The sequence below is a fragment of the Lagenorhynchus albirostris genome, chromosome 13, assembly GCF_949774975.1.
Source record: "Lagenorhynchus albirostris chromosome 13, mLagAlb1.1, whole genome shotgun sequence".
Classification (NCBI taxonomy): Eukaryota; Metazoa; Chordata; class Mammalia; order Artiodactyla; family Delphinidae; genus Lagenorhynchus; species Lagenorhynchus albirostris.
The window spans coordinates 66,915,318-66,941,962 of record NC_083107.1 but is presented as its reverse complement, the minus strand read 5'-3'; the positions used below and the strand labels follow the sequence as shown (position 1 = coordinate 66,941,962).

General features: G+C 36.5%; 1 protein-coding gene and 3 non-coding genes across 4 annotated transcripts in view; all 4 read left to right on the top strand.

The window, feature by feature from the left end:
- The window catches only part of WDR43 (WD repeat domain 43), a 50,407-nt gene extending 23,962 nt beyond the window's left edge, over nt 1–26,445 (top strand). The window contains exons 5-18 of the mRNA XM_060168794.1: nt 418–557; nt 4,745–4,847; nt 5,366–5,430; nt 7,331–7,502; nt 9,011–9,097; nt 10,312–10,443; nt 11,753–11,884; nt 18,063–18,149; nt 18,740–18,771; nt 19,762–19,825; nt 21,862–21,975; nt 22,483–22,552; nt 24,694–24,743; nt 24,845–26,445. Of these exons, the coding sequence (XP_060024777.1) occupies nt 418–557; nt 4,745–4,847; nt 5,366–5,430; nt 7,331–7,502; nt 9,011–9,097; nt 10,312–10,443; nt 11,753–11,884; nt 18,063–18,149; nt 18,740–18,771; nt 19,762–19,825; nt 21,862–21,975; nt 22,483–22,552; nt 24,694–24,743; nt 24,845–25,027 (1,431 nt within the window). The 3' untranslated portion in view covers nt 25,028–26,445. The remainder of the gene's footprint in view (nt 1–417; nt 558–4,744; nt 4,848–5,365; nt 5,431–7,330; nt 7,503–9,010; nt 9,098–10,311; nt 10,444–11,752; nt 11,885–18,062; nt 18,150–18,739; nt 18,772–19,761; nt 19,826–21,861; nt 21,976–22,482; nt 22,553–24,693; nt 24,744–24,844) is intronic.
- Nucleotides 47–131, top strand: LOC132532053 (small nucleolar RNA SNORD53/SNORD92). The gene has a single exon (XR_009544314.1). It is a non-coding gene; the product is annotated as a small nucleolar RNA SNORD53/SNORD92 (small nucleolar RNA).
- LOC132532051 (small nucleolar RNA SNORD53/SNORD92) lies at nt 9,610–9,687 on the top strand. Its single transcript, XR_009544311.1, has one exon. It is a non-coding gene; the product is annotated as a small nucleolar RNA SNORD53/SNORD92 (small nucleolar RNA).
- On the top strand, nt 10,640–10,715 carry LOC132532052 (small nucleolar RNA SNORD53/SNORD92). The gene has a single exon (XR_009544313.1). It is a non-coding gene; the product is annotated as a small nucleolar RNA SNORD53/SNORD92 (small nucleolar RNA).
- Nucleotides 26,446–26,645: the final 200 nt, after the last annotated feature.

The following is a 26,645-nucleotide window of genomic DNA, read 5'->3' as shown; positions in this document are numbered from 1 at the left end:
ATTTAGAATTACAGTTTGAGTGTGCTCAGGGGTTACTGAAGTTTTGGTGCTGTGATGATGCCTCAAAATTGTGGTTTCAACTCACTGAGAGTAACATGAAGACCTACAATTCCTTGGCTGTGTCTGAGCACCCAGGCACCCCTTTTAAAATGGATAGAATGAAGTGAATCTTTAACACAAACAAGGAAGAAGTAAAGATTGTGGGGTAGGCTCACGGGAGTTGGAAGGGATGGCTTTAATGTTGAGATTTTTTTGGATGGAGTTTTTTAAAGTGAGAGGAATATAGCACAAATAACCTTAGTAGTCTGGAGCTCTGATTTCAGATGTGTATCATGTATATTTTTTATGATACATATGAACTCTTAATTTTTGTTACTGCTTTACACCCTCTCCTAAATGAGATTTAACTTTCTCTAGCACTTCACGGGACATGCAACGCCGGTTTCATCACTTATGTTCACAACTATCAGACCTCCTAATGAGAGCCAACCCTTTGATGGAATTACAGGTCTTTATTTCTTATCTGGAGCAGTACATGACCGGTTACTTAATGTCTGGTATGTAGTCTTTTGGATTTTGGGAGGTAACATTGCCTTGAAAGAATTGGTCATAGCTTATATGGTTAATGTAAAAGATGAATATGAGATTTGCTTTATTGTATTTAATGTTAGATTTATTTTATATTGACTTGTAATGAGGAATTGAGCCTGCCTAAAAATCAGATCTTTATGAGAAAAATTTAAGAGCATTACATAATAGAACTTCCTCCATGCTTGTTTAGAGATAGAGCGGGCTGAATATTTTTGTGACTGGGCAATTTAAAAACCTTTTTAAAAAATTTTTTTAGGCAAATCTCTGATGTTGTTGAAAGAGATGACTGTCAGGGTTAGTGCAGTAATGCCTATTTGATGGTTTACTGAGGACCTTAAATTCCTTGGTTGTGTCTGAGAATCCCAGTAGCCTTTCCTTGCAGTGGTTGCTGTCACTAATTCCCTTTGAAGCTACTTTTTTTTTTTTTTTTTTTTGCGGTACGCGGGCCTCTCACCATTGTGGCCTCTCCCTCCGCGGAGCACAGGCTCCGGACACGCAGGCTCAGCGGCCATGGCTCACGGGCTCAGCCACTCCACAGCATGTGGGATCTTCCTGGACCGGGGCACGAATCCGCGTCCTCTGCATCAGCATGCGGACTCTCAACCACTGCACCACCAGGGAAGCCCTGAAGCTACTTTTGAAAGTAAAAATCAATTTGGTATTGAAGAGCCATCAAAAAGTTTTTAAATTTAAGAAATAATAAGAAATTTCTTGGATTTTATAACATCATCTAATGGTGAAATTAACTTTTTTTCTTTTACCTGATGTTCATGGACAGAATACGTAGAGATTTTAAAAATAGAATTAGTTTCTTATCCTAATGATCAGTTAGTTGAGCATGCTCTTGACCATATAAAGTTACTGTAAATTTATACCAAATAATACTCAGAAATGATACTCATCAAACATGTATTTCTTAAAGTAGTAGTGTGGGGAAAGGTTCATGTCAATCTGGAGGTGGACCTCTGTTCACCTCCAGACCATCAGCTTAGTTCCTAATTTTGCCTCTTATAATCAAATTGTGTTGGTTTTCTGTCCTGTGTTTCATTTTTGAGGAGCGCCTATTGGAATATCTTATTTTGGTTCTAGAGGGTTTATCCCTAACATAAGAAATTAGTAATGCCAAAAAAGTTAAAATCGGCCACCCCAATCTCCTGACATTACTGAGGTGCTTCAGTCTTTAATGCCTCACCTCTTTGGCTCCTGAGACTAGGGGTCTCCAGCTCCAAAATTTTTTGTATAGCAGAAAAGTTGATTTCTGCTGTCTTAAGATCCTGAAGATAGTTTGTGTATACCTGGGGCTTCCTAGTAACAGAGGAGTAAACCATAAAAAACAAACAGATTAAAATGCATATTGAAAGGCTGCCCCCAAAGGCCATTCATGAAAACTTTGTTTTATTAGGTAGAGCAAGCCGAGGGTTCCCTTATAATTACCTTTGAAAGACACATTTCTGAAAGAAAATAACATTTGAAGGCTTCTTGCCACTGAATGAAGATTAAAATTAAAAAACAACTGAAAAACCCTTTCATATTACTGCAAGGAGGAAGTACTGTCTCCTGTTGATGTGCTAAAATAGCAGCTTCTGCTGTGTATAGTCGTGTGATAGCAGTGATTTTGAGCATGTATATAGTATGAGTAACTTAATTTTAGAATGAATCTTGTTTTATTACGAAGTTATTATGCATGAAATATTTAAAATTTATCAAATCAACTCTTAATTTTCTTCTAGACACAAAAATACTGAAAGACTGTTTACTGGTAAATGTATAAAGTCTCAGTAGTTAATAAAAAGAAACTGATCTTGAATCATGTTTGTAAGCCACGCTTGTTACTCAGTCTTTATTTTAATTTTTAAAATTTGTGCCCAGATTTTTTAAACAGCTTCACTGAGGTATAATTGACATAATAAATTGTAGGTACTTAAAGCAAAAGCATAATTAAGTTTTTACATATGTATACAAATGTGAGATTATTACCACAATCAAGACAGTGGCCACCTGCATTGCTCCCAAGAGTTTCCTCGTATCCCTTTGTAATCCCCCTCCCCACCTCAGTCTACAGGCTTGTTGACATTTTTGGCATATTACAGATAAAGTTGTTAGGACACTTGTGTACAAGTCTTTTTACAGACATATGATTCATTTTTCTTGGGTAACTACCTAGGAGTATAATGGCTGCATCTTACGATAGGTGTATATTTAACTTTTTAAAAAACTGCCAGGGGCTTCCCTGATGGCGCAGTGGTTAAGACTCCGCCTGCCAACGCAGGGGACATGGGTTTGAACCCTGGTCCAGGAAGATCCCACATGCTGTGGAGCGACTAAGCCCACATGCCACAACTACTGAGCCAAAAATAGATAAATAAGAATAAAAAAAAAAAAGGCCAAATTTTTTCCAGAGTGGTTGTACCATTTTACGTTCCCACCAGCTGTGCGTAAGAGTGCTAATTCCTTCACATCTTCACCAACACTTTATATGGTCATTTAATTTCAGCCATTCTGATAAATGTGTAGTGGTATCTCAGTGTGGTTTTAAGTTGCATTTTCCTAATTACTATTGATGTTGAGAATCTTTTAAGTACTTATTTGCTATCTGGATATGTTCCTTGAGAAAGTGTGTGTTCAAATATTTTGGCCTATTTTCTGCTGGGTTGTTTGTATTCTCACTGAGTTTTGAGAGTTCTGTGTATATTCTGAATATAAATAAATTCTTAGGTATATGCTTTACAAATATTTTCTCCTAGTCTGTGGCTTGTGTTTTTTTTTTGAAACGAAGCAGTTTTTAATTTTGATGAAGTACAGATCATGTTTTGAAGTCTTTGTTTAACCCAAGGTCACAAAAGTGTTCTCCTGGAAGTTTTTTAGTTTTAGGTCCTGTGTTTATTTGGTTCTGTGATCTGTTTTGAGTTAATTCGTGTATATGGTTCAAGGAACGGATTGGGGTTCATGGGTTTGTTTTTGTTTTTTGGATATCCAGTGGTCCCAGTACTCCCAGTACTATCTCCAGTGAATTGTTGCTGCATATATACACGTTGAGTCAATTGCCTGCTATTTGCAGTAGTTATGTTGTATGAAGTCCTCAGGAGCACTGATTCAGTGATACTGAACTCTTACTCCTTGGGGAAACACCAGGGTTTGGTTTCTGCAAGCCTCTGGTTACAACATTTTTGTCATCTAATTAATACATAACCTTGTTTTATGTGTATTTCTGTTTAAAGATACCTTAGTTTATTTATATACATACACACAAACACATAGCTGATTAACTTAGAACAGAGTTTATCGAACTTAAACATTTTCTCCATAAGCATATCACAGCCTTTTTACTCTTAGGGACACTAGACCGCACTTCAGCGTTATACTTGGGGGCCATTTTAAATAGTGAAATCACCAACCAAAAGCATAAAAGCAAAAAGTGTGGCGCTAAATAGGCTGGAAAAAGAATACTTAGTATGAAAGCTGAAGTAAAAAGGCAGAGCATAGCCTTGTTAAACCTCATGAGCATTGGGCTGCTCATATGCCTCACTGCTCTATGTATACCTGTTAAAGACCATGAAATCACCACAAATAGTGATTTCGGGGTCTACAAATCAATTTTAGCAAGTAGGCAGATTCTCAAAGAATCAACCAGTAGTGAGGATCATTTATCTATCTATCTATTTATCTATTTCTGGACTCTGTTTTCTCAGTATTGCTGTGATAATCCTCCTTAAATTAATCTATAGATTCAAAGTGAATCCAGTCAAAATCCCAGCAATCTGATTTTAAAATTCAATTGGAAATGCAAAGCACATAGAATAGCCAAATGACTTTGAAAAAGAAGTTGGAAAACTCACTTCAAAACTTGCAAAGCTGCAGTGATCCAGACAGTTGGCATTGCCATCAAGATAGACAAATAGGTTAATGGAAAAGAACGTTGCTCATTGTTTAAGTCTGCCACAAATGCATTAATGCTTTCTCTTTTCCCATATAACCATGTCACATGGTAGTGACACAAATGCTTCCCTTATTTTGATCTTTAATTACCTTATTTAGCTTTCAAAAGATGAAAACGCTGTTGGGAGCTGATTGCTGTAACTCCCTTTAGGTGTTTGCCTTTTTTTTTTTTTTTTTTTAAATGTCTCATTATCTAATCATCGGTTTTGTTATCTAGGCAGGTCCGTTCAGAAAACAAAGAGAAGAATGCAGTGATGTCTTTTACAGTTACAGACGAACCTGTCTATATTGACTTGACTTTGTCAGAAAATAAAGAAGAGGTAAATGGCTTGTTTCTTAGAGAATTTGTTTTTGGACTTCACAAATACTATTTTTTAAAATCAGGGTTTTGATGATTCGATGATTCAGGAAAGAGAGAGAACAAAATAAAAATCTTAGACTATTCGAAGTAATCATTGGATTCTGTATTGAGTGCTCATGAGGGGAGAGGACAGGGCGCAGTGGCGTTTTCAGTAATCCTGACATGTGGGCCTGCTGGTTGGTTCCCTGTTGTCAGCCAGTGCACTTGGTTGTTGACTTAGCTCCTCTAACTTCCATGCTGCGTTCTCATGGACTGTGCTGTCTTCTTAGCCTAAACTTTTATTTATAGGCTTGACAACAACTACTTGAATTGTTATTTTGGTGGCAGTGATTATTTTTAAATTCAAGAGTTGAACATCCTTACTGTTTTGATTTATCTCTTGTTATTTGAAGGGTGGAGAGGGTAGTTGGATTTTCATAAGTAATTATTAGAGTAGACCGAAGTATATTACCTATTAATGTTACATTTTTCTTTTAGCCTGTCAAGTTAGCTGTTGTTTGCAGAGATGGTCAAGTTCATCTTTTTGAACACATATTAAATGGGTAAGTAAGAAGTTTCTCAAGTCAGAAATTTATTTTCCTTCCCTGACTTGCTACTTATTTATACTCCCACCTCAATATTCTTTGCTTTATGTTACTTTTCATTTAGATTGTTCTGAAAGCCTTCTTAATTCTTTGTCCGTATGACTACATACATTCCCAGTGAGAACTCAAGTTTTATTTTAAAAGAAATTGGTTCAGTAGGAAAGCTTTGCTTGTGAACTTTGGTGAAGCCTTAATTTCTAACTTTATCAGTGTCACACATTTGTGGATCAGTGAACGCTTGTGTTTTGTTGGACAGAGGGGAGTTGCTGATATGATGTGTAGTAGTCATAGACCAGGGGTCAGTAAATTATGGCCTGCAGGCCACATCCAGTAGAGACCACATGTACCCCACCCCGCCCCCCAAACAAAAATATTTACTATCTGGCCCTTTATAGAAAAGTTTGCCAACTCTTGCATGTGCTATAAACATGGTCTGAGACTCAGTCATGTGCAGAATTATGTTAAGCTTTAAAATGGTTTCAACTTTTTATTGTCAGTTGGTGCCCTTCCTTTTACAATTCTATATAGGGATTATGAAAGTAATATACATTTATTTTAAAACATTCAGGATGCATAGACAATTGATTATAAAACTCAAGTCTCCCTCCATTGAGTTCCACTCCCTAGAGGTAACTTAACATTTTGATGTGTAGCACTTGAGGCCTTTATTTATATAGTCACATGTATGCATGGAATGTATAGTTGAGGGCCCAGAAGTGGTGGGCCATGGTAAGGGCTTGGGCATTTCTCTTTGGGCAGTAGTAAGCTGTTGAAGGATTTTAAACTGAGGATTGATGAGGTTTGACCTAAGTTTTAAGACATTAAGTTTTAAGTCGTTCTATCTGATGTGAAGAGAATAGACCACAGAAGGGTAAAGCCCAAAGCAGAGGCCAAAAATCCTGGATAGAGATGGATGTGGAGTTGGGAAACTAGGAAGAGTGAGTTGGAAAGATAGTGGGGTGCTTACAGTTGGGATTATGGAGGGTGTGTACTTAGTGGTGATAAGATGTCTGTGGTGTGAGGAGCGTGTGGCTAAGGTACAGGGAAGGACAAGGTTGATAGAGGTAGAAGGCTAAAGGAACTGAGAGGGCAGGGTGTCAGAAGGATCGTCAGACTGCATGCTGTATATGGAAATCACTAAGAAAGGGATTCCTCAGTGGAATTGTTGGACAGAGTGACAGCCACTCACATCTTTAAGAAATGCTGAGTGACCCAAAGGCCATTGGATGACGGCAGGAGGGGAATGTAGCTGGTAGCTGGTGACGGCAATTTCAAAGGTTTTGGAGGTGGTGGAGGGAGAGACTACTTGTCTTGAAGTGTTAGTGAAGAACAAGAAGCGTACTTGAATCATTGCCAAGGGTCTTGGCACTAAGGGTGTGGGGAAGGCTGCCGAGGCAAGCAAGGTGAGGAGAGCTCTTAGAGAAGTTGAGGATCTAATTTTGTTTATATTTTGCTGATCTTTTTGCTCCTGGAACTCTGATGCAGAGGTCATGGTGAGGATTCAGGGGTTGGAAGCAATTAGAGATGGGGCTGATTAGAGTAGGGCAAGAACAGAGCCATTTGGGGCTGAAGCTCAGGGTGGTGAGAGAGCACTTGGGAGCTTGGGGCCATTTGTAAGGGTTGACAGAGTGGGATAGAAGAGCAGCTGTGCCTCAAGGCAGGGTTTGGTGGTGAGGTCTTGAATGTTGGCCGGGTGGGGATAGATGAAGTCTTGACAGGAACACTAGTGCTCTGGGACACTGGTCACTCCTGATGATGTGGAGGCCGGGGGAGGGTCACATTTCATGACACCAACTTCAAAGAATTAGTGTGAGATGCTATTTTCACATTTTCTAATCTCATTTTTTTCCATTCCCAGATACTGCAAAAAGCCTTTGACTTCAAACTGCACAATTCAGATAGCAACGCCTGGGAAAGGCAAGAAATCAACACCAAAACCCATCCCTATTCTAGCAGCTGGTTTTTGCTCCGACAAAATGTCATTGTTGCTTGTATATGGCAGTTGGTTTCAGCCCACCATTGAGCGAGTGGTACGTAGCTGCTCCTCTGGAGTAAAGCAGTGCAACATCAACATGTCTGTGGAAGAGAATGATTTTAAAATGATATATTGGTCTGCTTATTGGAATACTTAAGAAGATGTCATATGTTTCCACTTAACTGAAGGACTTTTCAGTGGATGGTTTATTTTAACTTGTGAGAACTCTGTTTATAGTTGGTCCTTGAACAACACAGTTTTGAACTGTGTGGGTCCACTTATGCATGGATTTTTTCCAATAGTAAATACTACAGTACCTCACCATCCAAGGTTGTTGAAACCACAGATGCGGAACTATGGATACGTTATAACTATGAACAAGTTATAAGTGGATTTTTGACTGCACAGAGGGTCGGCGCCCCTAACCCCTGCATCGTTCAAGGGTCAACTATGTAATTTTACTTAACCCAGTATATCCAAAATATCGTTTTAATGTTTAGTATAAAACGTTATTTGAGATATTCTGCCCCCCTTCTTCCTTTATTTGGTATTATGTCTTTAAAATCTGGTGTATATTTTTCACTTACAAGCCCATCTCAGTTTGGACTAGCCGCATTTCAGGTGCTCAGTAGCCACAGGTAAATCTTAATAAGAGATCCCGTAGTAATAGCACGCATTGAGTATTCTAAGTGGAAATGTAACGGGTGGGGCAGTGGTTTAGGTTTTTTGATTACAGAAGTTTCTTTGGAGACTTTTGGTGAGTTACTATGAGCATGTCCAATAGGTGAGAGACTATGAGAGGAATATCTCTTGCTTAAGCAATCTTTGTTGAGTCTATTTAAAAATACTTCTTACTTTAAAAAAATGTAATACATGGTTATGGTGTGACAAAAAAGGGAGAGAAGTGTTAAACTCTAAACATACGTCTCCTTGCCATACGTGGATCTCATAACCTCACTCTCCAGATGCAGCCTGTTTCCTGTGTGCTTTGTGTCTTTCCAGATATTGATTAGGTGGGTATAGAGAATTACCTATAACTTTAAAGCCTTGTAGGTACATATGTACTTTGCTGCATCTCACTTCCCCTCCTGTTTAATACCATATCAGGACATAGAGATTCACCTTAGAGCATTTTATTAATCAGCATTGCTTGTCTTTGACTAGCTTGTGGAAGGATAGCAGTAGGAAATTTAGGGTAGGATCAGTCTTTTTTAGGATAGATTATAAGGTGATGAGCTAATAATGTTTTCTTTAAAATCTGTTACGTTTTAAATGTCAGTCTTTTAAAACTGCGTATGTGAAAGATTTGACCAGTACATAACTGAAGAAAGTAAACATTATGCCTGGTATCTTCAGAGTTTACCCATTTTCCTCATATGGCATCAATCTGAATGGTGATCAGTCTGAGTGACCAGGAGTTTTCTGTGGAAGCCTTCTATACTTTTTTGTATTTTTATAAAAATGCATTTCTTTTTCACTTTATTCTTACTCCCAATTACTTTGTTTGACACTTTTTTTTTTTTACCTTCCACCCCCTTTCCCTCTTTAAAATTCTATTCCCAGGCTTTAAATTCCAAAGAACCTCATATGTGTTTAGTAAGAGATATTTCAATCTGCTGGGCCCCAAAAGTAGAAACCGCTATAACAAAGGTGAGTGCATTTCATATTAGAAGTTAAGAAAAAAGATATTTGAGTGAATTGAATTGTTATGTAATACTATGTTTAAACTCTTAATATCCTCTTTATGATCTTGTCTTAACAAATTTTGTGGGATTAGGTTTTAGATATTAAGACTGTAAACCTTTTTTCATTTCTGTGCTCTTGATTTGTTGAACGAATGAGTGAATAGGTGACTAGAAGTTGAAGACCTTGGATTTATTTAATTCTTCCTCCTCCACCCCACCCCCAGTGCAGGATCACTGAGTAAATATCAGTATCAAATTTATCAAATTATTTCATCAATTTATATACTTAAAGGGGCAAAACTTTGTTGAGAGGAATGCTGTATTTCAGGGTGGAATAAAACCTAAATCCATGATGGGGCTGGAATTAAATACCAGATATAAGAACATTATTGTCATGCTTTATTTTGAATATAATGTGGCATCTACATGGAGACATCATGTGTTTGGCAGTCTAATGAAAAAAAGGAAAGCCAAGACATGCTATGATGACATTCAAATGGTTTCGCTTCTGGCTGAGTTTCAGAGATGACACCTTTCTCTTGGCTGTCTGAGCATTTCTGGCAAAGATCAATTATTGGAGGTAGTCATAAAATGTACAGCTTCACTCTTTAACGTTTTTTTAAAATTATTTATTTATTTTTGGTTGCTTTGGGTTTTTGTTGCTGCGCGTGGGCTTTCTCTAGTTGCGTCGAGCGGGGGCTACTCTTCGTTGCAGTCCGCGGGCTTCTTGTGGTGGCTTCCCTTGTTGCAGAGCACGGGCTTCAGTAGTTGTGGCACGTGGGCTCAGTAGTTGTGGCTTGTGGGCTCTAGAGCTCAGGCTCAGTAGTTGTGGCACATGGGCTTAGTTTCTCTGCAGCATGTGGGATCTTCCTGGACCAGGGATCGAACCCCTGTCCCCTGAATTTTTAAGTCAGTGTGTCATTGTGTGATCTGTAGATTTTGTTTTTCTTGGTTCTTACTCTTACATTTTGCAGGCTTTAAAACAATGAATGTTCAGATTATACTTAAATGCCAGTATTCAATTAAAATATATCTTTAATTCATATCCTATTGAGTTAGTTACATTAAGTTTTTCAGTAGGAAAACCTTTTAAAAGCTGTTAGTTTTCTCATTGGGGATAAATCTTGCAAAGAGTAAGACAGTTTCCTTTGTCACACCCCTACTATTCCTGTTTAACAGGTGAGAACACCAGTGATGAATTCTGAAGCAAAAGTTCTGGTGCCTGGGATACCTGGTCATCATGCAGCTATCAAGCCTGCTCCTCCACAGACTGAGGAAATAGAGAGCAAGAGGAAATTAGGGGAAAAGGAGGTAATACACTTATTCTGACCATTTTTGAGTTTGAAATTTAAGATTACTTGGGAGATTCTAAGAATTATATTGGATGGAGCCAAAGCTGAAACTTCAGAAAATGGAGAGGACAAAACTCTTATTAACTGAAGAGGGTGCTCTTCTGGCCATTTGGTCATTGTTAGCTGGATAAGGTAATTGTAGATTAAGCCAGGACTTGCTGTGATGATTTTCATTGGGTTTCGCATGTTGCTGAGTTCCAGTGATGCCTTGTCTCTTGGCTGTCTGAGCATTCCTGGCTGGTTTAATGCTAGTTAGCCTTTAAAAGTGATCGTCATTATAACCTCTTAAAGTGCTTATAAATTTCATTTTTTCTCAACTCTTAAAACCCTCTTGTGATTACTATACTTGTCTGTGAAAAATCCTTTTTTGTCTTCCATTCACTTGTCACTCTTGTCTAAGTAATCTAGAATTTTAACTGTTTTATCATTAGAGAAAGAGTGTTTCTTTACCTGATTTTAAATGTCTTGCTTTATTGGGGGTGGGGGGTTGGGGAATAACATTGCTGTTCTTAAAAATTGTTTCTCAATAACATGATATCTGATTTAAAAATAAGGTGTCAACTTCCTCTAGTTTGGCCTAGATCCTACCCTTTAATTTTTTCCTACCTTTTTAGTGTTTTTCATAAAACATGACCCAAACAGGAGGCTTTACCAAAGCCTCTCTGTTTGCTTTGGTAGTAATAGAACGTTCGTATTTTGATTGAGCTTCCAAGGGGCTGGCAGAATGTAGTTGTTAGATTTGCTTTCATAAGGGATTAGTTATGTACAAGTGAGTTTTTGTATAGCAAACAAAGAGAAAAATAGGAAGACATCTTATAAATTTTGGGGGGAACGTAACTGTCTTTATGCTCTTTTGATAATATTTGTTAGCAAAAGATCCGAGGTTGATGGCAAGGGATAATTACAGAAGGGGAAGCTTTTGTGATTATAGGTCTTTTCTTGTGCTTTAGTAATCAGTTGCCTGATCCTTGTCTTTTTTGAATCTTCATATAGAGGGGATTTTGTGAATTACATTTTCAAATCATGGTTTTCAGTTTTTTTCACTGGAGTCTGGAAACTTGGATTGCAGGTATCACACCTGTCTACGACATTGGCCTTATGGTGATGAGATTCTGTTGGAACGAGGAAGAGCGTATTTGTGTTTTTCAGTGTTGAGGTGTGAATCAGTCAGTGGCTTTTGTCTTCTGAGACATAAGCACAAAGTAATTTGACCAAACTGCTTTAGGTGTTGTCTCATATAACATTAACTGGTCATTTCTGTTCTGTAGGTTAGCATTGAAGAACGCCTGGGAGCACTGGATATAGATGCGAAAAAAGAAAAGGACACCCTTCCACAGACAAACAGTTTTCCAGTTCTCCTCACACAGGGTTTAGAAAGTAATGATTTTGAAATGCTAAATGTAAGTATTATAGCAGTTTTTAAATGAATTAAGATGGTTAATTTTTCTTAGAAAGTGATTGACAGCACATTTACAGAATGAATAGTCATGTAGCTGTCTTGAATTTAATGTTTTGTGAGTTTAGTCATATATATATCACTTGGTGGCACTATACAGACAGTCACCAACCTACAAAGGGATTGTATTAAATTATTTTGAACCTGGAATGCATTTTCTCATAGAAATATTGTTGTGAATTGTTACTAGGCTCTTAGGCTTTAGTTCACAAAAGCCTTTATAAACATTGTGTAGCTGAATTATAATACTCAGCATTCTAGATCACAATTTATATTTTTTTCTGTAGGAAAATGCGTTCCTGAGTTTTTACTCTGGATTCCAGAAACTTAATTCCCCCTGGCCGTGAGAGGGGGCGGTGAGGTGGAACCTTGGCAATGGATAGGAGGTTTGGGGGAAAAATTCAAGAGGGTTGGGGGTATATAAAAGGGAGGCACTTACGATTTCTGTGTTTGTAAGTTGGTGACTGCTTGTACGATGTTGCTAATTTAGTCCTCTTAAATTCCAGAATTGGAAAGTGGTCTGTAGAGAAAATTTAAGTGTAAAAAATTGGACTTAAGCACTGCGTGATCAGATTAAAGCAGTTTATATTTGCTAAGTGCATTTATTCCTAGTGACTCGTAGTGATATTATGGTGCCACTTAGTATAGATGTGACTTTAATATGCAGCCTATGAATAAGGTCTCTCTGACTTGTATTTTGATCTAAATGGGAATATCTTATATTTGTGTTTAAGGGGATTTTGCAAAACAGCAGGGGGGAAACCAGGCATATCTAAAAACCTAAACTTACTTTTAAAATAGTTTGTGAGTGTATGTATCTTGGGAGGACAATTTTAGTTTAACATGGCATACAAACCTAGGTGAGGATTTGGTGAGAAATAAGCTATAGAAAACAATTGACAGTGTTTTAAAAATATAACTTATCTGCCATCATTGCTTACTTAACTGTGCTTTGAAAACTTCTTCCGTAGTACAAGTGAATGAGTTGTTTTGTTTCTAAGAAACATTTCAAAACATTTAACAGTACAGTGGGCCACCATGAACCCATCACCCAGTTTCAAAAATTATTAGCACTAGCCATTCTATCTATTATTGTTTTATCTGTTTGCTCACCCCCTACCCAGGTTACAGTGAAGCAAATTTCAGACCTATTATTTATTTCATCCACAAATATATCCCTGTTCAACTGTAACAATAGAAATTCCTTTAAAAAACATAACCACAATTCATTATCACACCTAAAAAGGTGAACAGTGATTCCTTAAAATCATCAAATATCCAGTTAGTATTTATCTTTCGCTGATTGTCTTGTTTTTTTTCTTTGCTTTCTTCAAAACTGGATCCCAACGAAGTCCACACTATTCGGTGGATTTGCCTTTTCTGTCTTTTGCAATTTGGGGAAGCTAGGTTATTTGCTCTAAAGAGATTTCACATTCTGGATTTTGCCTCCTGCAAATCCATTTTACTGGGTCATTTAACCCAACAAGTATCATTTAATATAATTCTTGTCCATCATATTCCTGTACAATGGTAGTTGGATCTAGAAGCTTGAAGAGATTCAGATTAGAATCATCTGGCACTTCAGATGTGACAGTGTGTACTTTTGTCAGGTGTCATAGAGTTGTTGGGAGAGTAAAGGAAATGATGTTTGTGAAAGCACTTCTTAAATTGTAAAGAATTTTATGTGTAAGATCTTTTCATTATTCAGGATTTTGAGGTGATACGTCGTATTGTTTAAGTAGAAGTCAATAACTTTTAAAAAAAAAAAAAAAGAAAGAAAAACTAGAATATAGGAGTATTCCCATACTGTATTACCTGGGATATCATGCATTCTAAAGAGAAAGAGGCAAGTAAAAAAAAAAATCAAATATTTTTTCCCCTGGAAAGTGTGTTCCTCATTTCCAAAGATAACCTTCTGAGGATATGTGAAATATAATAGGAGGTCATTAAAAATAGGAATGAAAGGGGACTTCCCTGGTGGTCCAGTGGGTAAGACTCCGCACTCCCAATACAGGGGACCCGAATTCGATCCTTGGTCAGGGAACTAGATCCCACGTGCATGCTACAACTAAGGAGTCCACGTGCCGCAACTAAAAGATGCCGCAACTAAAAGATCCCGCAACTAAGACCCAGCGCAGCCAAAATAAATATTAAAAAAAAAAAGAAAGAAAGAAGAAAGTGAGCAGTGTCAGGTATACAACATAGGACCAAAGGTGAGGTTAAAAATCCCTGCTGTAGAACACTTGACATTAAAGTTTATGGCTTTTTAGGAAAGTGGCAATTTGACCTAAAGAAATAGTCTATAGCTTATGCAAAAAAGATAGGCTTAGTCATTTATATAATTCATGGCACCCATAGGAGTTATAGATTTTAAAATATTTAAAAAATTTTATTTAAATTAAGTATTTCTTAGAAGTTCCCATTTACAGTAGTACCAAAAAATGCCTAGGATAAATCTACAAAAGGTATTTCTACCTCTACATTGAAAATTACAAAAATTGGGAGAAATTAACCAAGGCCTATGTTCATGGTTGGAAGATTCAATATTGTTAAGATGAGCAATTCCCCCCAAATTATTCTATGTATCCAATACATTCCCAATTAAATTCCAGCACAGCTACCTTTTAGAAATTCAAAGGACATGAAATAACCAAAGTAATTATAAAATGAAGAGCAAAACTGGGGAGCTTACCCTACCTGATTTCAAGAAAAAGCTGTAGTAATCAAGATAGTTTGGTATTAGTGAAAACATAAATATAGATTAAGGAACCAAAATAGTCCAGAAATAGACCACATGCAATTGGTTTTCAGTAAAGGTGCTTCTAAGTTGAGTCAATTGGGAAAGCAAAGTCTTTTCAACAGTTGCAGTTGAATCAATTGAATATCTATATGGAAAAAAATGCATCTCAACTCTTTCCTCACATCTTACACAAAAGTCTACACAAAAATAGGTCACAGACATAAATGTATAAACCAACCCTCAAAACTTCTAGAAGAAAATAGGAGAAAATGTTATGCAGATTTGCATGGAAAAATCCTTCTTAGGTTCATTACAAAAAGCATGAAACACTTAAGGAAAAATTGGTCATTTGGATTTAATAAAAATTTAAAACTTTTCTCTTGAAATGACACTGTTAGGAGAATGAAAAGGCAGGCCGCAGGCTGGGGAAAAAACCCCAACTTATATATCAAAGGATTTATATCCAGAATTGATAAAGAACTCTTAACTCAGTAGTGAGACTCAACTCAAATAAAAAACAGTTGGTAAATGCGTGAACACATATTTCATAAAAGAATTCCAGTGGCCAGTGAGTGCATGTAAAGGTATTATACATCATTAATCATCACAAATGCAAATTAAAACCACAGTGAGACAACACTGCATACCCATTATAGACTGATTAAAATTTAAAAGACCAGTACCATCTATTGGGGAGGATGTGGAGTAACTGGAACTCTCATATCTTGCTGGGGGAATGTAAAATGGTACGCCTGCTTTGGAGAACAGTTGGACCATTTCTTAAAAGTGAAGGACACATCTACCATAAGATCCTGCCGTTCTACTCTTAGGTGTTTACCAAGAGAATTCAAAACAAATGTTCATACAAAGACTTGTACATGAATGGTCATGGCAGCCTTATTTTTAATAGCCCCAAACTGGAAAGAACCCTGAACACATGAAGGGATAAATTGTTATCTAACAATGTAAAGAATGTATATTGCTTCATCAACAACATGAATGAATCTCAAACTTATGCTGTGAGAAAGAAGCCAGACAAAAAAGTACATACAGTTCGATTTCATTTATAGAACAATTCTAGAAAATGCAAACCAGCATGTAGTTCAGTGGTTGCCTGAGGACGGTGGGGTGAAGGGAAGGATAGGATGTAAAGGGTCCAAGGAGACTTGAGGGTGATAGAATGTTTATTACAGTGTTTGTTTCATGGGTAAATGTATGTCAAACTGATCAAATAGTACACTTTAAATTGTGCACTGTTACGTTCAGTTATAATACAGTAAAGTTTAAAAAAAAATCCCATCTTCAGTATCATCTTCTTGCTACTTGTAGCTGTGGTTTATAGTCTTGGCAGAAGTTAATAATGCTAACTCCTCTATTCATTATCATTTTGCTTGGTTTGGGATAACTTATTTTTTGTGTGTATTTTTAATTTGAAAATTGTTATCATAGAACCTCTGTCTTTAGTGAGCATAAGGATTATCTGAGAGCTTGTTACATTTTTCTGTCCTGCAGTTTGGAATAACTTCTAAATAGCTAGGCCATACATACCATTATTTGCCTGTGACAGTTTTGGTTTACACCTCTTAACTTGGTGTAATTACTAATAGTGACTCCTTTCATTCACAGAAGTGTCCCAGTTTGGACAACAAATTATCTGATCACTTAACATTTAGAGCACTAGAGGATTTCACAAACCACGTAGTTTTCAAACCTTCAGCCCTACATTATGTTTCTTAACCAAGCTTTTGGTATAAATAATGTGCAGCAGCAAGTTCAAGATTGTATTCCTTGACCTAAAGTGTTACTATTCTACTTGGCCATTTAAGACAGTGAAGCCTGGTAGTTTGGTGAACATGCTGTGAAAATTGAGTACCTTAACAAAAAGAGATGCAGACATAGAAAACGGACATGTGGGCACAGGGGGAAGGGGGAGTGGGATGAATTGGGAGATTAGGATTGACATATACCCACTACCATGTATAAAATTGATAGTGGGAACCTGCTGTATAGCACAGGGAGCTCAGCTCAGTGCTCTGTGATGACCTAGATGGGTGGGAGGGAGGTCAAAGACGGAGGGGATATATGTATACATATAGCTGATTCACTTCCTTGTACAGCAGAAACTAACACAACACTGTAAAGCAACTGTACTTCATTTAAAAAAAAAGTACTTGTAGACTAGTTCAGACAATGTTCCCTGTAACTTGTACATCATTGGAACTTTGTGATAACTGATCTATAACAAAGACTTGATTTGAGGGATGTTTAGTATCATCAGACACCTTGTGAATTATTGTTTAACTTCTCAGCATATTTTGCTTTGAACCTTGTGTTCTGATTATTTGAAAATGACAATATTAGGACAGTCCATCCGTCAGTTCCCCAGTGATTATGTATAAAAATACATAATCTTTCTTTTGCATAATAAACTTTTGTAATTATGTCAGTGATAGTTTTTAAATAGTACTTGATAGATTTAAGAAGGGTTTGGTATAAAGATATTTTTACAAGCAAATAAAATCCATAGGGAATTTTGAAAGGGTATGTTAAGACCATTAAAGTAGGTTGAAAATGAACTTCCCGTGTTTTTGCCTTGTAATACCTCTACTGTTCATATCCTGAACATGATCTTTATAGCAACAACAGCCAAAACATAGCATGCACCAACCATTAGGGAAGTTCCTCTAGTTGTAAACCCTTTTGAAAGATAAATATTTAAAAGTATTAAAGAGGAAGGGGGTGGTATCTGGATTTTGAAACCTGAGGACTCATTTCCCACCCTCTCCTATAGATGAAGCATCTGGGTGGGGTTTGGAGAAACAGAAAGGCCTGCCAGAATTTGGACTAATCTGCTCTATCTCCTTTTCTATCCATACAACGTGGGGTGGAGACTGCGTTTCACCCTTAAAGTTTTTGACTCAAGCACTCATTATATGATCTTTTGATTGGCTTAAAATTTTATCAAAAACATTTAAAAGGTATGTTTCCTTGTAATGTGATTTTAGTGTGTTTTGCTCACTCTTGTGTTGATATGACAAGATATGTTTCATAAAACAAAGGTTTGAGAACTTCTCTAAAGTGGTGTATATACCTGTATTTAAATGTCGAGAGGTGTTCTTTTCTGTTTTATATCAAAAATTAGCTTATAAGAATTTAGAATTTGTGGATCAGAAACTTGTTTAATGGAGTAAATGTCCTGATACTTGAAGCCTGTACTTGTCTGATAGCCATAAGACATAATATAACATTCTCCATTTATTCCTAATCTTTATTTGCTACCGTTGAGTATTGCTTGGTTTTTAAGATAATTTTTAGTGACAGTATTCCCTGTAGTGTCCTTAGTTTCTGAGTATGCTTATTTACATTTTTTTTTTTCTCACAGAAAGTACTTCAAACTAGGAACTTAAACCTAATAAAGAGAACTGTACTAAGGATGCCCCTGCATGCTGTCATTCCGTTGTTGCAAGAGGTAACTGAGTACGCTTCTCATTTTAAGGTCCTAATGCTATGACTCAAAGACAAAATCCAGTATTCAGAGAAATGGATTTGCAGTATGTAAGCAAGCAGGGTATTTAGAGTCGATGATAGATGATCACTAGATCTACTCAGACAAAATCTACCTAGATTTTTTTCTATGTATTTTAAAAATTGAGATATAATTTACATACCTTTAAGGTGTGCAGTTCAGTGTTTTATAATATATTACAGATTGTGCAATTGCCACATCAAAAAGAAATCCAGTACCCACTAATCACTCCCCATTTGTCCTTACCCCCAGTTTCTGGCAACCACTAATCTATTTTGTCTTTGTGTGTGTTCTGGACATTCATTCATATAAATCCTAGCCTAGATTTTTGTCAGATAATTATTTTTATTTTGGGAATGTATTCCTAGATTATGTTAAATTGGTTGAACATTTAGGAGTTAGTAAATTTAAGAATAATGATTTCCTAATACAGTCATTCTTTCCCTTGTTCTTATGGATGTGTTATCATGGGAATTCATGGAGATTGGCTGCCTCTGAAGTACTGTTGCTAATACTGTTTTTCTCCTCCTCAGCTTACAAAGAGATTACAAGGACATCCTAATAGGTAAGATGTTTAGGCGACTTAAATTGCTTTGATTTTATAAATATTTTAAATGTGATTGTTTAAAAACAGCAGTGTCTGGCAGCATGAGATTACATAGTAGGTAGCCTCAGATTCTAACTAATAAAACTCAAAGTGTCAGATGTTGCTCTCTGCACTTACTTTAAATGGAATGATTCTTATTTCTCAGATTGTATTACAGTTTTTCCCTTCCTTCAGAAAATTGGAGGTTTTTCAGCTTTATATATCAGGTCATTTAATGGATTACTCTGATTTAATAATTCAGGCCTAATCACGATGTGTAAAACTGGACATTTGTAGAACTTGCTCAGCCTCTGGTAGTTGCTTAAGACACTACAAGGAAAGATTTTATATAACTAAATTTTGTGGGTCTTTTTTGCTAATTTGATAATTAAATATTTATATAAGGTGTTGATATCTCAAAGATCTCAGCTTGCACTATAGTATTATCAGAGTCTATAATATAGTTTTTCTTTTCTAAATTTTTTTTTGTGATAGGCTCCATTAGCCTTTGGAACTCACAGAGGAAATCTAAAGATTTCATTAATTAGGCCCGGCTTACATTTTTGGTCTATATTTGTCTTTTAATGTTGGTGTGGAAATCTTTTGCTGTTTGTACCTGATGATGAGTAGATGAGGGGCTCAGATATGAGCATAAAATGCAAAGTCAGCTGAGCCCAGTTTACTGCCTTGGTATCAGCTAATTACGAAGTAAAGCATAGGTTTTATATCTGGAATTGAATTATTTTAGAGAAAGGGATTTTTGTCCTGTTATCTAGTCCATCCTACTACCCCCTCCCTTCCTCAAAAGATGAGTATATTACACAGACCTCAAATAGACCCAGTGAAAGAATAAACGACTGTCATATTCACAGTGGTTATTTATTAGAGTCATTTTCTAGATCTTTATAACTCCATTGTATTTAATTTTGAATTTGTGAATATCAGTTGATTTGTTCTTTTTTTTTTCAGTGCTGTTATAATGGTTCAGTGGCTAAAATGCGTGCTAACGATCCATGCATCCTACTTATCCACAGTAAGTCTTTTCACCTGTAGTTGCTGAACAGTTTGGCTTTGATAAGGATTATCAACTGATGGCTTAACAAAACCATTTTCTCTCCATCTACCCTTTAACCATCAGCTGCTGCTTTTAAAGAATTTGTTTTTTCCGCAGGTGCAATGTCATGTTGTCATCATTGTTACCTTTTATAAACTGGCCCTTTTTTGGCCCAGATTTTAAAAGTAATATATATTCTGTAGAGAAGCTTGAAAAATACAGAAAGGAGAAAAGTTACATACTAGTCCTCAGGTGTTTTTCTATATACATACCTGTTTAGCAAAATTATCTTTACATTGTATGTATCTCTCCCATCCTCTTCTAAAAGCTTAGTAGCTTTTTAAAGTTTATATCTATGCTAACATATCTATATTACCTTGTGATAAAAATGAAATGAATATCTTAATACCTGACGTTTTGCTGGGGCTACTGTCAACTCTTGATTACCTATACAGATGGAAGGGAGGGAGCATAAAATCATAAAGCAACACCAAAAAAAAAACCAGTTTTATATGTCACAATATGAGCTGGGTTATTGCCACATCATCAATTTAATTATAGTTTAAGCTAGAAATAAAATTATGCAGTTGACTCATTCTTCTTTTATTTGGTTATCTAGAACCTTACAATAGGTTTTCTTGAAAGATTTTAGTGGATAGTTGAAAATTTTTAATTACTCCTTAAACTATAGCTCTTCCCTTCTTAACAGTTTCACCCAATTCTTGCCTGATCACTGTCCCTTGTTCTCTGTCTCAGGATCCTTTTCCTTCAGTAGTCTGAGATAGGAAAAACCATTGGTTAACCTGTTTTGAGTTCGGCAGTTCGTTCTTTGTATGTCTGTGGAGATCTCTGTCAGGATGTTAAAATGTGGGGAAGAGATAGGAAACAGTAAGAATGCATATTGGGTTTCCCTGCTTACAGAAATCTTGGGAGTTGGATTGGGGGCAGTGTCTGAGTGGCGTGGTGATGGGCATGGAAAGATTACCACAAGCATAGGACGACACTCATTTTGTGACTTCATTGAATTGCTTAGAAGCAAAAAGAGCCCTAGGTGGACTTGTAGTGAAATCCCTTCTGGAATCAACCCCTAAGTTATAACTACTGGAGTAGTAGTCGTATAACATTCTAGGTCAGGGCAAAATAGACCATGGAAGTATGGTACAGGGTGGACTCCAGCCCAAAACAGTTTTCTCTCCTCAGAAAACAGTGCTCTTCCCCCACCTTTCCTTCATTTCTTCCTTCCTTATCAGATATCTTTAAGTACCTTCTCTAAGTCAAGGACTGTGCTAGGCATGGGGGCTTTAGTAATGTACAGACACTCTCATTTTTACTGTTTAAAGTTTAACATTTGAATGAAACACTCTTATTTACTCTCGTGTCAGAGATAGGAGGGCAAGTAAAGGCTAATTAAAGGGCAAAGAGTGGGGTCCCTTTTTCTGAAGCTCTGGAGGGACAAAGAAAATTTCCTGCTTTAATTTCTGAAGTATAACTCAGAGGGTTAATTAACAGGAAGTATGTTTGAAATACCATAAGGTCAGCTTTGTATTCTGTCACTTTGTCCTGCTGGTCTCTGGAAGCTGTGAAAGCTTCCTCTAGCTGCTGGGACCTAATGGAGGTAGATAGTGTGATATCATCAGAGAGGAAGTTTCAGAGTGAAGCCCTTTTTAGCCCAGAGGTATGTGCTTGGGGTTACTCTTTAGTTAGTGTCTCCTTTATATTGATCTTCTCTGAAATAATAAGATCAACACAAAGAAGTCCCACCCTGCAGTTTGTCTCTTCTTGCAGTTTCTCCTTCGGACCTTGCATCATTATTTTTTTGCTGTTAGGACAGTAAAGACCTCTGAAAATTTGAGACGTTGCTAGGCTGTGTGACAAGCAGCCACTGCCACTGGAAGTGCAAGCATTTGCTGGGGGCTGAATACTCAGGCATATCTGAGCATGATTTATATATTTGTTATCCATGTTTTATTATAATAGTATCAAAGTATCATTTTTTTGTTGCTGTTGTTCCTTAGTTGCCTGACCTGGTACCCCAGCTGGGGACACTGTACCAGTTAATGGAAAGCAGAGTAAAAACTTTTCAGAAACTCTCCCACCTTCACGGAAAGCTCATCCTTCTAATCACGCAAGTGAGTAAATCAGATTGTTTTGTGCTAAACTTTTGAATGTGATGGGAATGGAGAGAGGAATAAGGATTGTTTACCTGAATGTTGAAAGCACCCTGTTTCAGCAAAAAATTGGTAAATCAGGACCTAGTTTTTGACTAGGAAATGTTATATATTTGACAGTAAGTTAACTTAGTTCTACCTGTGTCAGCTTTAACTCGGAGGTTCTCACCGTCATATTTCAGTTGTTAATACAGTTAGAGTGGTTGTGGTGCTATGAGCAACGAGTCACAGGGTATTTCTACAGCTTTTTGTCGCAGAAAGAAATTGGATTACCTTAAAAGTATTTTCAGCCTTTACGGAGTAACTCTTTCTTGTATTTGACGAATATGCCTTTTGCCCTGTATTTGATCTACATCGTGTTAAGGTCATCTGTTATAGTGGTTGAGGATGAGTTTACTGTTGGGGAACGTTGTGATACTTGAGATAAACTTACACTCTACTTCACAATAGCACTTGATTATCTTTCAGGTTACAGCATCAGAAAAAACGAAGGGACCGACTTGTCCTGCACAGAAGGCAAAGTTGGTGTATGAAGAAGGTAAAGCTTGGGGCATAGGCTGAACATTTAGTTTTTCACATTGACTCAGTTCTGTGACTTTGTAAAAACATCAGTGTGAGATCATGCTTTGACACACACCTTCCCTAATAAAACGGGCAAGCTTGTGGCAAAACTGGCAAAAATGTGATCAAATTAAAAAAAGTGAAGGCACAAATATAATACAGAAACAAAAAAGGGCGTTAGGTATGGAAGAGATTTGAAGAACACTATGAACAAACTATGTCAATACAAAAAACCTAGATGGTGTAGGTAATTTCTTGGGAAACTTTAATGACCAAAATTGACTTAAAAATAAAAAGAAATAGAAACCTAGAACAAGCTAATAGCTTTAAATTGATTTAGTCAAAACCTTTCCCCGTAGGGTACCAGACACAGGTTTTATAAGTGACTTTTACCAGTCTTTAAGGAACAAGTCATTTTTGTCACGTACAAACAATTTAGACATTTTATGAGTCAAAATCGGACAAGTATAGTCAAGAAAATAACATCTCAGGCCATCCTCAAATATCCTAAGTAGCAGATTGATTACAGAAGTGCTTAAGTAAAATAATATGTCATTACCAAGTAGAATTTATTTAAAGATTGTAAGATGATTTAGCATCAAGAAATCTGTTAATGTAGTTATTACCATGTTAACAGGTTATCATGAGCACTGTCTATTATTTTAATAGATATAGAAAAATAATTCAATGAAATTCTGTCTTAGTACATCTCATTATTTGATAATCTAGTCACACCATTGAAATATTCAGATAAGCAAGTTTACTGGATACCAAGATCTAGCAAAAAGGAATCAGTAGCATTATTATGTCTCAATAATGTATTGTATGTCCATAATGTCCCGGTTAGAAATGTCTTAGGAAAAAAGATCTTATTCACAGCAGCAACCAAAACTATGAAGTACCTAGAAATACCTCTAAAAAATGAAACAAAACCTTTATAGAGAAAACTATAAAATATAACTGAAGGACATAAAAGCATACCTGAATTAATTAATTATACTTTTTGTGATTTCCCCCCCCCCGGTTTTATTGAGATATAATTGACATATAACACTGTGCTCGTTTTAGGGGGGTACAACATAATGATCCTGTATGTATATATTGTGAAATGATCATCACAATGTTTAGTTAACATCCATCACCACACAGTTATAAATCTTTTGTTCCTGTGATGAGAGCTTTTAAGGTTGACTCTCTTAGCAGCTCTCAAATAAACGTTACAGTATTGCTAACTGTGGTCACCGTGGTGTACATTATCTACCCAGGACTGACTTCTCTTATAATTGAAAGTTTGTGTCTTTTGACCTTCACCCATTTCCTCCACCCCTATCTGACACCTCTGGCAACCACCAATCTGTTCCCTGTATCATTGAATCTTGTTTTTGTAGATTCTATATGTGAGTGAGATCATACAGTATTTACCTTTTTCTATCTGACTTATTTCACTTAGCACAAAGCCCTCAAGGTCCATCCATGTTGTTGCAAAGGGCAGGAGTTCCTATTATTGCATGGCTGAATAATAATCTATTTTGTGTGTGTGTGACATTTTCTTTATCCATTCTTCCATCAATGGACATTTGGGTTGTTTCCCTGTCTTGACTATTGTAAATAATGCTGCAGCGAACATGGGAGTGCAGTTATATCTGAGATCCTGATTTCATTTCCTTTGGTATATTTTTAGAAGTGGACTTGGTGGATCATATGGTAATTCTATTTTTAATTTCTTGGGGAGTCTTCATACTGTTTTCCATGGTGGCTGAACCAGTTTACATTCCCATCAGCAGTGCACAGGGATTCCTTTTCTCCACATCCTCGGCTTAGTTTTTTGTTTTTTTTTTTAATTATTTTTTTAATTGAAGTATAGTTAATGTACAGCGACTTAGTGTTTTAGATGGGATTTTGTTAGGGTTTTGATACTTTGTCCTGATCAATGAGATCTTGATGGAATAGTATAATACATGTACTTTTATGCAGATAAGAATATAAACAATGTTCCTTCTTGGTTGATAGCTGAATATATTTCTAAAAATAAATTCAGGAATCTGATTCTTCTTAGCTTTCTGGGCTCTGTCCTCTGCTTTGATCACAAAGTTAAAGCTTGTTTCCCCCTTCTTGCAGAATCTTCTGAAGAGGAGTCTGATGATGAAATAGCAGATAAGGATTCTGATGTGAGTAATTTGTTTCCTGGTACATGAATCTGCCTCATATCTTTGTACCCTGTAAGAACGAGGCCTTCAATCATGCTTTCCTTGCTTAATATCTCTACCAGGATAATTGGGATGAAGATGAGGAAGAGAAAGGAGGTGAAAAAGATGAGGATGTTGACGAAGAGGAAGAAGAGGATGCTGAAGAAAAAGATGAAGAAAATGGTGAGGACAGAGACGTGGCAAGTGAAAAGGAATTAAATGGAGATTCTGATTTAGATCCTGAAAATGAAAGTGAAGAAGAATGAACAGAGGAACAAGTCAAATGAACTATGGAAACTGGCTCACCTTACCCACTGCTGCCGAGTTCTCCTATGGAGGGTTGTCTCCGTGACAGATGCCAAGGACCGCTGCACATTTCCAAATTCCTAATGGTGGCTCCCATGCCACTTTGCTGTCTTGAGCACCCCAGACTTAACTGTGTAAATAAGAGTTTCATTCAAATGTTAATAAACTTTACACAGCAAATAGATACATTTTCTGCAGTGTACTGACATGAGTGTCCAATATATGGTATATTTTTATAATGTAATATCCCGGTATGATTGGTTATGCCAAGAATTGATGTAAGTGAAGATAAAGACATTTCCCATGTAAGGGTCAAGAACTGGACTTTTGTGAAGGAGTCAGCTCTTATCTCAGGTTGGTATCTTTCATCACATCCTGGTATGAAGCAGCACTAGTGAAAAAATTTTAATTTGGTACATTTTCATAAAATGTGAAGGGATAAACTAAAGACTGGAGTAAAAATGATTGTGACTAAAAAAAATAAAATCACCAGTATCCCTAGCTTCTCTATTGACTGGTAATCTGATTTGAGTCAGATTGAATATTTGGAGTGCTTCCCCAAAACAACCACTTATTTTTTAAGCTGTCATGTGAAGTATTTTTTTAAAACACAGAAAAATTATGATAATTTAAAAACTAAAGAATTAGCCATATTGAGGATTTTTCTTGACTGCAAGTTGCCTGTAAAGAATCATCAGTGTATAGATTTAGAAGTGCTCGTTACCTGCAACTTTTTAAAAGATTCAGTTACAGCTGCTTTTGAAGAGGTTTTCATTTTTATTTAAATTACTAATGGGTCAAAGAACAGTTGTTTATTTTTTCTCTTTGGTTTTAGATATTAATGATAACCTTGTTGGAATTTTTTTCCAAAGAAAATATTTTTATAATTCCATAATTTAATGTGTTCCTTTTCATTACCCACTCTTGGCAGTGTTAGGGTATGTTTACCTTAAAATAAATCCGACTCAAGATTTTTTATGTATGTATAAAGAAATATTTTGGTGTGCTACAAAAGCCTTCTCAAATTATCAGTAATTTTTTTTGGTTTGTTTTTTTAAAAGAATGAGCCAGTATTTGCTTAGTGCTCTCTAGGGAACATGCAGATGGAAGCTCAACTCTAAGAAAGAGCTGGGGAGATGGGTTTATTTTTCCCACGTGTGAATATGTAAAACATAAAACCATTATCTCTGAGGGACTTCTGATATCGGTGACAGACAGATTTCTGTGCTCAACTAATAGAGCTGGAGCCATATAGAGCATCTTGGGAAAGTTAGAGTCAGCTACTGGTGTAATGTATAGTTATATTTGTCTATAAATGGAGCTGTTTATGGCAATTTAATACCATTCTCTTTGTAAAGTGAATAAATATTCATCTTTACCCAGTGCTTGTCTTGTGGTATATGTAGGGGAACACAGCCACAGGTTTGTGCTTGTGGTGTGAAGGTTTTAAAAAAATCATCTTACTCCACTAGCATTAATAGATAAATGCTTTCAAGGCTTTTTGGATAATCTAGCATTTGTAACAAAGTGAAGGAACCAAGAACTTTGTTAGGAGCTAGTGGTTGTTTCTTGCCCCGC